At 49.1% G+C, this 11,638-nt stretch overlaps 1 protein-coding gene across 1 annotated transcript in view; it reads left to right on the forward strand.

The window, feature by feature from the left end:
* The window catches only part of LOC129694103 (ras-related protein R-Ras2-like), a 35,991-nt gene that overhangs the window by 12,074 nt on the left and 12,279 nt on the right, over window positions 1-11,638 (forward strand). The window contains exon 2 of the mRNA XM_055630829.1: window positions 11,551-11,638. Coding sequence (XP_055486804.1) covers window positions 11,551-11,638 — 88 coding nt within the window. The remainder of the gene's footprint in view (window positions 1-11,550) is intronic.

The raw sequence follows: 11,638 nt of genomic DNA on the forward strand, positions 1-11,638 counted from the left end.
ATTCACAACTCTCTGGGTGAAAACGTTTTTTCTCACCTCAGCCTTAAATGGCCTCCCCTTTATTCTAAGACTGTGGCCCCTGGTTCTGAACTCGACCAACGTTGGGAACATTTTTCCTGCATCTAGCTTGTCCAGTCCTTTTATAGCTTTATATGTTTCTAATTAGGGTTCCTAATTAAATCTTTCCCCTCTCCCGTTAAACTGCTTTTTGATTCCCCTCTCCTGGCTAAAAGAACCTGTGCTTTGACCCTGCCTATTCCCGTCATTATTTTATACTCTGCTATAAGGTCACCCCTCATCCTCCTGCGCTCCAAGGACCAAAGTCCCAGCCTGCTCAACCTCTCCCTATATCTCAGGCCTTCGAGTCCTGGCAACATCTTTGTAAATCTTCTCTCCACCCTTTCCAGCTTGACAACATCCCTTATACAAGGGGGGGAAGTGACCAAAACTGAAGATATTACTCCTAATGTGGCCTCACCAACGTCTTATATAACTGTATATAACATCCCAGTTCCTTCCTACACATCTCAACCACCTATTCCTTTTTCTCCCGAAATGCTGCCTGACCCACTGAGTTACTCCAGCGCTTTGAGTCTATCTGTACTCGATACCCAGACTGATGAAGGCCAATGTACAGAAAGCCTTCATGATAGCAGAGTCGGGGGATATGGGGGAGAAGGCAGGAACGGGGTACTGATTAGGAATGATCAACCATGATCACATTGAATGGCGGTGCTGGCTCGAAGGGCCGAATGGCGTACTCCTGCACCTGTTGTCTATTGTCTCTGACCACCTGAGCTACCTTCCCAGCTGGTATCAGGCAACTGAACCATCCTGCCACAACCAGAGAGCAGTCCTGAACTACTATCTACCTCATTAGTGACCCTCGGACTATCTTTGATCGGACTTTGCTGGCTTTACCTTGCACTGAATGTTATACCCTTATCATGTATCTGTACACTGTGAACGGCTCGATTGTAATCATGTATTGTCTTTCCGCTGACTGGTTAGCACACAACGGTACACGTGACAATATACTCAACGGTAATCTGTACCTGTGATGCCACTTTTCGGGAAGTGACGCTACTTTCAGGGAATTGCAATTTAATTGAACTTTGCTACAATCTGAATTGAGTTTAAGGTGTGGCACGTCTGATAACGTTCCAGAAACCAACACTCTCTGTGTTTAAACAAAACTTGTCTGGCATGTATCCGTTAAACTTTGACCCTTTTACCTTGAAGTTTTGCCCTCCATTCAGAGAGTCGTAGAGTGATACGGTAGGGAAACAGGCCCTTCGGCCCAACTTGCCCACCCTGGCCAACATGTCCCAGTTGCACTAGTCCCACCTGCCTGCGCTTGGCCCCTATCCTTCCAAACTTGTCCCATCCATGTACCTGTCTAACTGCTTCTTAAATTGGGATAGTCCCTGCCTCAACTACCTCCTCTGGCAGCTTGTTCCATCCACCCACCACCCTTTGTGTGAAAAAGTTACTCCTCAGATTCGTATTAAATCTTTTCCCCTTCACCTCTTCTGGTCCTCGATTCCCCTACTCTGGGCAAGAGACTCTGTGCATCTACCCGATCTATTCCTCTCATGATTTTATACACCTCTATAAGATCACCGCTCATCCACCCTCATGCGCTCCAAGGAATAGAGACCCAGCCTACTCAACCTCTCTCTAAAGCTCACACCCTCAAGTCCTGGCAACATCCTCGTAAATAAATCAGTCTTTGAGATTTACACCCTGAGGAAAAAGGCTCAGGCTGTCTACCCTATCTATGCCTCCCAACAACTTAAATCCATTCACCCGTAGATTGCTCTGTTTGCCTGGAAGATTTTGTTTTCATTCAGGAATGTCTCCATGTTATAATTCTCTGTTGCTATCAAATTCTGCTGAGTGGTGCCGACTTGATGGGCCGAATGGTCTTTTTTTAAAAGTTGTAAATATTCTTTGGGCTCTGAGGTGGCCGTTTGATATAATCCCGATGTTGGGGGAGTCCAGAACCAGGGGCCACACAGTTTAAGAATAAGGGATAAGCCATTTAGAACGGAGACGAGGAAACACTTTTTCTCACAGTGAGTGGTGAGTCTGAGGAATTCTCTTCCTCAGAGGGCGGTGGAGGCAGGTTCTCTGGATGCTTTCAAGAGAGAGTTAGATAGTGCTCTTAAAAATAGCGGAGTCAGGGGATATGGGGAGATGGCAGGAACGGGGTACTGATTGGGGATGATCAGCCATGATCACATTGAATGGCGGTGCTGGCTCGAAGGGCTGAATGGCCTACTCCTGCACCTATTGTCTACTGTTTGCCTCAACTCAGCACGCCATCCTTGCTCAGTGCCAGGAGTTGCTGCCTCACAGCGCCAGAGACACCGGGTCCGATCCCGACTACGGGAGCTGTCTGTGCACAGTTTGCAGGTTTAGTTTAGAGATGCAGCGTGGAAACAGACCCCCATCGAGCCCGTGCCGACCAGCGACCACCCCATACCCGAGCACTATCCTGCACACACACACCAGGGACAATTTACAATTTTTACCGGAGCCAATTAACCTACAAACTGCACGTCTTTGAAGTGGGGGAGGAGACTGGGTTCTTGGTTTCTTGGTCCTCCAAAATATTCCACATGGAATTTAAACTGGAGGCGGTGAAGGGCTCATGGAGAAAACCCACTCGGTCAGGGGGAGAACGTGCAAACTCCGTACAGACAGCACCCGTTGTCAGGATCAAACTTGGGTTCTCGGCCTGTCTCCTTTCAACCAAAAGGTGAGGGGGGGGGGGGGGGGGGGGGTGGGGGGGGGGGGGGGGGGGGAGTTGCTTGCTCATTTGTGGATCTTGCTGTGCGTGCATGGTGGGGTGGTTTTTGGTTGCTTGCACCGTTTAGGCGTTTCAGACATTCATCTGCTTGCTCTGTTCCCCAGGGCATCGCGAGGCGGTGATAAGATAACGTACAAACGCAACATTCCTAAGGATGCCATTCCAGTCAGTGGGGGGGAAGGAGAGTGGGGCAGGGAGGCTGGTTAAACAGCGCAGTGATCACTTGTTGCCAATGGCCAGAGATGAACCGTGGGGTTGGGGTGGGGAGATGAGTGTGTGGCACAACAGTTACATTCCCAGTCCCATCATAGTTTAGTTAATGATAGACACAAAATGCTGGTCTAACCGGGTGCCCCGGTTTCCTCCCACATTCCAAAGGAATGCAGGTTTATAGGTTATAACTGGCCTCGATAAGATTGTAAACGGTACCAAGCATGTGTGTGTGTGGGAAAGTGTTAGTGTGTGGGCAGCGCGGACTCGGTGGGCCGTAGGGCCTGTTTCCCTGCACTGTATCTCTAAACATCCAACTCGCGCAAGTGTCCACGGACCCGTTAGATTTAGCTCTTGGGGCTAACGGAATCAAGGGAGATGGGGAGAAAGCAGGAACGGGGTACTGCTGTTGGATGATCAGCCTCGATCATATTGCATGGCGGTGCTGACGTCTCGGGTCGAGACCCTTCTTCAGACGCTATAAAAGAGGCGGTGCAGCAAACAGCGCCGCAGGGGCATTTGGAGATTTATGCAGACGTTGGGCGGGGCAGAAGAATTTTAGCCCCGGGGCAAAGTCTGGAATTAGTTTCTGATGAGTTTAATTGTGGGGAATCGAATGGTGAGGGATTGAAAGAAACCTGTCTGAAGAAGGGTTTCGGCCCGAAAAGTCGCCTATTTCCTTCGCTCCATAGATGCTGCTGCACCCGCTGAGTTTCTCCAGCAATTTTGTGTACCTCCGATCGAAAGAGAAGTTTTGAATCCAGATTTTACTTTACTGCAAGCATGCGCTTTAGAATGGTATGGGACTTTGTCACAGTGAAATTCGTTGTGCTTCTTCTTCTTGCGCATGGCCTGCACAGCCTAAAGTTGTAAAGGGCCTGTCCCACTTAGCACATCATGCAGATGGCGCGCGAAGATTTTGTACATCACAAAATCCTGCGACGCATTGTGCGGCTGCACGTCACTGCCTATGTCATCGTGCACCATGCGTGTGTTGTGACCCGTAAATGTCGTTGCATAAATGACGCCCAGGTGGGACAGGCCCTTGAGACGTCTTGTCCTGTTTGATCTTCTGTTTGTGCACGCCACGTTGATTGCATTTGTCGAAACAGGGTGGACCACGCAAAGGTTTCAATCTCCCCACCCGAATTCATTGTTGTGTACAGTTCAGTTCAAGTATCACGATACACAAGCGCGTAGATCCATCTTAGATAAGCATCTCAGATACAGTACAAGTGTATAGTAGTACTACATTGAGGCAGTACAGATTTGGCTCCATTTTCAAGTCCCAGTTGTTGTAAGTGCAGGGTTCCTGACCTGACCATGTAGGCCCGTTGCCATGGCGACGTTGCAGGGTCGGCCTGGTCAAGCGTGGCCGAGGGGTCCTCTGCCGCTGGAGGCCACGTCCGGTCCACGTGCGCGGCCTCTTGGAGTAGCTGCAGGGCCCACTCCCCCGTTCAGGCCCTGCACTCCCTCCCGTCGCCTGTCTGCTCACCGACCGGCCCTCAAGGATTTGTTTCGGTACGTCACGGGGAGAACGTGCAAACTCCATACAGGCAGCACCCGTAGTCAGGATCGAACCCGGGTCCCTGGCACTGTAAGGCAGCAACTCTACCGCTGCCCAACCATGACTTGTGGAACAGGCTAAGAGATCATAAGGAACAGAAGCAAGCTGTCTATTTCATTCCAGATTCAGGGACAGTTTCTTCCCAGCTGTTATCAGGGAACTGAACCATCCTACTACAACCAGAGAGTGGTCCTGAGCTACTATCTACCTCAGTGGAGACCCCTGGACCATCTTTGACCTGGCTACACCTTGCACTAAACGTTATTCACATAATTCCCTCTATCATGTATCTGTACACTGTGGATGGCTCTATTGTAATCATGTATTGTCTTTCCACTGACTGGATAGCACGCAACAAAAGCTTTTCACTGTACCTCGGTACACATGACTCGGATTCAGATTCAGATTCAATTTTAATTGTCATTGTCAGTGTACAGTACAGAGACAACGAAATGCATTAAATAAGCTAAATTCAATCATTTGATTCTACAATCCTGTCTGTCTTAAGAAGGTTCTTGACCTGAAACGTCACATATTCCTTTTCTCCAGAGATGCTGCCTGACCCGCTGAGTTGAGTTGCATATTCTGTTGTGCTGCAGCAAGGATGCCGATTTTTTTCAGCGACTGCCAGTGTCACATCAGGGCCGCCAAAAGGTTTTGAGCATTTCAAAATCCTGCGGCGACAAAAAAAATGTTGCGACACTTGAAGAAACACCGCACGTCAACACGTCATCACGCCACGTATTGTTCGGTGACCTGATACCTCAGTCAATGATGCCGGCAGTCGCCGAAAAAATCACCAAGTCGGACAGGCCCTTGTGAATTTCATTGCTCTATCTGGGATATATGACAATAAAACACCATTGACTCTTGAGTTAAGGGGCCGTCCCACTGCGGCGACCTAATCTGCGAGTTTAGCCCTCGACTCAAATTCGCAGCATGGTCGACACGTGGTCCGAGGAGGTGCTAAGAGGTCGCTGTAACTCTCCTTCATGCTCGAGGGAAGTTCCCGAATACTCGCGGCCTCAGCTAGGTCGCGGGAAATGTTTCAGCATGTTGCAAATGTTTCCGCGAGTAAAATTTGGTCGGCACGGTTCTTTTTAACTCGTAGTGCAGTGGAGTGGGGTCGCTATTTAGTTACAGGCAGCCGTAGGCAATCTCCTTCACTAACTAGGCATTTTAATTGGCTCATTGGAGTTTTCAGGACCAACGAAAACTTACCGGTAGGTTAAATGCCCGCTAAACTTTATTAAACTTCTTAAAAGTGTCTCCACTCCTTCTCCTCCCCTTCTCTCCCCCCTTCTCTCCACTTCTCCCCCCCCCCCCCCCCCCCCACATTTGCGCTCTCTAAAGGACTTACCGTACACTGTGCAGCCGTCTTTTACCCTCCTCTTCATCGTGGGTGTGAATTTCAGACAGCGCTCCCCCGCTTTCCCTGACCCCTGCCTTTGTGGGGCATATGCGCGCGGGCGAGTGCATGCCCGTGCGATCGATCCAGCTCGAGGTTTTCCAGGCGAGTGCCTTCGAGTTGAAGGTCGACGACACTCTTCTTAACTCACGGATTAGGTCACCGCAGTGGGACAGCCCCTTTACTCCAGCTTTTTGTGTCTCTTAATCCAATCATACAATTTGATTGATCCAACAACATGGCTTCGTGTTAGTTCTAACTGGAAGTTTAGCAACCTTGTGTAGGAAGGAACTGCAGATGCTGGTTTAAATCGAAGATAGAGTCAAAAATCTGGAGTAACTCAGCGGGACAGACAGCATCTCTGGAGAAAAGGAACAGGTCGTGTTCCAGGTCGGAACCCTCTTCAGCCTGAGAGTCGGGGGAAAGGGAAACAAGGGGTATAGATGGTGGTGTAGAGAGATAAAGAACAAATGAATGAAAGATTTGCAAAAAAAGTAACAATGAGGGAAACAGGCCATTGTTGGCTGTGGGTCAGGTGAAAACGAGTTACAGACAATGAAACTCAACAAGACGACTGAAGCTGGGACGACTTGGGTGGGGGAGGGATGGAGAGAGGGGAAAAGCAAGGGTTACTTGAAGTTAGAGAAGTCAATGTTCATACCGCTGGGGTGTAAGCTGCCCAAGCAAAATATGAGGTGCTGTTCCTCCAATTTACGCTGGGCCTCACTCCGACAGATAGGTCAGTGTGGGAATGTGAAGGGGAGTTAAAGTGAGTAGGAAGGAGCTGGTTTAAACCGAGGATAGACACAAAATGGTGGAGTAACTCAGTGGGACAGGCAGCATCTCTGGAGAGAAGGAATGAATGGGTGATGTTTCGGGTCGAGACCCTTGCAGGTCCCTCCAGAGATGCTGCCTGTCCCGCTGAGTTACTCCAGCATTTTAATAGTCAATAATCAATTTTATTGATCACAATACACAATGAAGTGCAGTGAAATGAAGTGGGAATTAAAGTGTTCGGCAACCGGGAGATCAGGTAGGCCCAGTTAACCCTGGTGGTTCTTAAACACACGTTAAAAAATCATACATGTTGCAAAAAACAAGCTCTTCAGACTGAATGATAAAACCCTGTGTACACTGGCTGAGGACAGTGTGGCTTACTGAAGGTTTCAGTACTGTTTGATGTGGTTTTGGGCTATTAAGGCCAGGAAGCTTCAAAGTTTAATCTGCCTGATCTACAAATTGTTTACTGTGTTCTAACTGCCTTTGTACATAGTTGGGCCTTTCCCCTATGTAAATTCTAGGGATTTGATGGTGCTGATAAAAACCTTAACCCTGAGGAAAATAGTGGAGAGGCGATACAGTGGCGCAGCGGTAGAGTCGCTGCCTCGCAGCGCCAGAGACCCGGGTTCGATCCCGACCACGGGTGCTGTCTGTACGGAGTTTGTACGTTCTCCCCGTGACCTGCGTGGGTTTTCACCGAGATCTTCGGTTTCCTTCCACACTCCAAAGACGTGCAGGTTTGTAGGTTAATTGGCTTGGTATACATTTTTTAAAATTTTAAATTGTCCCTCGTGTGTGTAGGGTAGCGTCTGTGTGCGGGGATCGCTGGTCGGTGCGGACTCGGCAGGCCGAAGGGCCCGTTTCCACGCTGCATCTCGAAACTAAAACTAAACTCACCCGCGCAATATGCGGGAAGTTTACAGTATCTACAATATCCGATTTTTACCAGCGCCAATTAACCTACAAACCTGTACCTAAGTTCATTAGCAGCAGCATTAGGCCATTCGGCCCATCTAGTCTACTCCGCCATTCAATCATGGCTGATCGATCCTTTCCTCTCAACCCCATTCTCCTGCCTTCTCCCCGTAACCCCTGACACCTTGATACTCCTGACACCTTAATCAAGAATCCGTCTTGAACATATCCATTGACTTGGCGTCCACAGCTGTCTCTGGTAATTAATTCCACAGATTCACCGCCCTCTTTAATCAAAGAATCTCCTACCCCCTGGTCCTAGACTCCTCTCCACAATCCACTCTATCCAGCCCTTTCATTATTCGGTAAGTATCATAGAAACATAGAAAGTAGTTGCAGGAGTAGGCCATTCGGCCCTTCGTGCCAGCACCGCCATTCAAAATGATCATCCAAAATCAGTACCCTTTTCTGCTTTCTCCCCATATCCTTTGATGAGGTCCCCCCTCATCTTTCTACACTCCAGTGAGTACAGGCCCAGTGCTGTCAAACACTCGTGTGTTAACCCAATCATTCCTGGGATCATTCTCGTAAACCTCACGTATATCGAAAAAGGTAATTGCTGGTCAGTGTAGACTAGATGGGCTGAAGGGCCATTTCTCTTGCTGTAGGTCTCTGAGTTGGTGGTTTTGTGGGGCTCGGAGTTTACAGATACAGCGCGGAAACAGGCCCTTCTGCCCACCGAGTCCACACCCACCAGCGATCCCCGCACACTAACACTATCCTACACACACTAGGGACAATTTACATTTACACCAAGCCAATTAACCTACAAACCTGCACGTGGGAGGAAACGAGAAGATCTAGGAGAACACGCACGCAGGTCATGGGGAGAACGTACAAACACTGTGCAGACAGCACCCGTAGTCGGGATTGAACCTGGGTCTCTGGCGCTGTGAGACAGTAGCTCTACCGCTGCGCCCTTAATTTGTCCCTTACATTTGTTGCGTTAGTTGAATGTGTTTCTACTCTCCATTGCCTCTGCAGCTCAGACAGAAGCCGTGTACACCCAGACTGGGAGTAGGCTGCGCTTGTTCACATTAACACCTGGGCCCGACCTGTTCAGGCTGGCTGGCAGGAAAAGGCCCTCCTCTTGTGAAAAATGTGTGGGAAGGAACTGCAGATGCTGGTTTACTCCGAAGGATCGACACAAAATGTCGGAGTAACTCAGCGGGACAGGCGGCATCTCTGGAGACAAGGAATGGGTGACGTTTTGGGTCGAGACCCTTCTTCAGACCCGAAACGTCACCTATTCCTATTCTCCAGTGATGCTGTCTGACCCCTCTGAGTTACTCCAGATTTTTGTATCTATTTTCGGTTTAAACCAGCATCTGCAATTCCTTGTGTAAGGAAGAACTGCAGATGCTGGTTTTAATCAAAGATAAGACACAAACTGCTGGAGTAACTCAGCGGGACAGGCAGCATCTCTGGAGAGAAGGAAGGGGTGACGTTTCGGGCTGAGACCCTTCTTCAGACTGAAACCTCTGCTCTGCAATGCTACCCTGAGCACTACCGTTCTCTGTATGAGCCCTGCCCGTGTTAGTCTTCCTGTGGAGCTAGGACAAGAAGGTGAAGATACCCAGCCCTGGAGGGAGAGGGTTGACTTGTGTAAGGAAGAACTGCAGATGCTGGTTTAAATCGAAGGCAGACACAGAATGCTGGGCGAGTCAGCATCTCACACCTCAGCGGGCCAGGCAGCATCTCTGGAGAGAAGGAATGGGCGACGTTTCGGGTCATGACCCTTCTTCAGACTGACGCCTTGTTATATAGCAGGCGGCAGGTCGGGGGGGAAATGAGCAAACTGATGCAAACGTAAGCCGTTGCCCTGGCAACCATCCACAGCCAGGAAGTGAGTCATCCGCAGGGCTAGTTGGAAAATCTGAAGTCGTGTTTAGGTTCATGAGTTATTATTAATAATCATTTAACATTGACACGGTGTCAAGATGTCTTGTTGAACCAACCGCCTCTTAACTCCTGATCCAAGGGTCAGTTTGCCCAGTTTCTGGGCACATTTATAAGAATAAGGGGTTGGCCATTTAGGACTATGACGAGGGCATTTATTTTCACCCAGAGAGTTGTGAATCTGTGGAATTCTCTTGTGAACGTTTAGTGCAAGCAAAACCCAATTAAAGATATGTTCGAATGTCTCCGACGAGGTAGATGGGAGATCAGGACAGCTCTCGTGGTTGGTAGGATGGGTTCATAAGTCATAGGAGCAGAATTAGGCCATTCGGCCCATCAGGTCTACTCCATCATTCAATCATGGCTGATCTATCTCTCCCTCTCAACCCCATTCTCCTGCCTTCTCCCCGTAACCCCTAACACCCGCACTAATCAAGAATCTATCTATCTCCCGCCTTAAAAATATCTATTGACTTGTCCTCCACAGCCTTCTGTGGCAATGAATTCCTAAGATTCACCGCCCTCTGGCTAAAGAAACTCCTCCTCATCTCCTTTCTAAAGGAAAGTCCCTTAATTCTGAGGCTGTGACCTGTGGTCCTAGACTCTCCCACTAGTGGAAACATCCTCTCCACATCCACTCTATCCAGGCCTTTCACTATTCGGTAACTTTCAATGAGGTGTCCCCTCATCCTTCTAAACACCAGTGAGCACGGGCCTAGTGCCGACAAACGCTCATCATGTGTTAACCCACTCATACCTGGGATCATTCTTGTAGACCCTCTCCAGAGCCAGCACATCCTTCCACAGATATGGGGCCCAAAATTGCTCACAATACTCTTGAAATAAATGCGTTGGCTTTCTTTACTAGCGAGAGGAGAAGGTAAATATTTGCGGCACCCTTTCTGGCTTAAGTGCGTTTGTGAGTGGTTCCCTGAACTACTAGGAACCAATCTGGATCTTCAGGGGTTAAAATGTTTGGACCTCCACTTTATCCAGGCCTTTCACTATTCGGCAAGTTTTAATGAACCCCTAAAGGGAATAATGCCTAGTGCTAGACTACAGGTGCAAGCGCCACGGGAGCGCAGCGGTAGTGTTGCTGCCTCACAGCGCCAGAGCCCCAGGTTCGATCCCGACTACGAGTGCTGTCTGAGTGGAGTTTGTACGTTCTCCCCGTGACCTGCGTGGGTTTTCTCCGAGATCTTCAGTTTCCTCCCACACACTCCAAAAACGTGCAGGTTTGTAGGTTAATAGGCTTGTTATAAATGTAAAAACGGTGTGACAATAGACAATAGGTGCAGGAGTAGGCCATTCGGCCCTTCGAACCAGCACCGCCATTCAATGTGATCGTGGCTGATCATCCCCAATCAGTACCCCGTTCTTGCCTTCTCCCCATATCCCCTGACTCTGCTATTTTTAAGAGCCCTATCTAGCTCCCTCTTGAAAGCATCCAGAGAACCGGCCTCCACCTGAGGTAGAGAATTCCACAGACTCACCACCCTCTGTGAGAAAAAGCGTTTCCTCATCTAAGGCTTATTCCTTATTCTTAAACTGTGTGGCCCCTGGTTCTGGACTCCCCCAACATCGGGAACAGTGTTTGTGTAGAGTCGTGCGGGGATCGCTGGTCGGCACGGGCTCAGAGGGCCGAAGGGCCTGTTTCTGCGCTGTATCTCTAAACTAAAACAAAAGACAAAATCTGGTTAAGGATGGTAGGACTCGAGGTCATGGCCTCAGAATTAAAGGACTTTCCTTTAGAAGGGAGATTAGGAGGAATTTCTTCAGCCAGAGGGTGGTGAATCTGTGGAATGAGGTAGATGGGAGGTCAGTTGCTGGAAGGATGAATTGTTTTGTTTGAGATGTTCACCGTTTAACCATGGACCTGTTTGTTCCTGATTGCAGTCGTACTTCGTCTCGGACTATGACCCGACGATCGAGGACTCCTACACCAAGCAGTGCGTCATAGATGATCGGGCCGCACGGCTAGACA

This window comes from Leucoraja erinacea, unplaced genomic scaffold (genome assembly GCF_028641065.1).
Source record: "Leucoraja erinacea ecotype New England unplaced genomic scaffold, Leri_hhj_1 Leri_542S, whole genome shotgun sequence".
Classification (NCBI taxonomy): domain Eukaryota; kingdom Metazoa; phylum Chordata; class Chondrichthyes; order Rajiformes; family Rajidae; genus Leucoraja; species Leucoraja erinaceus.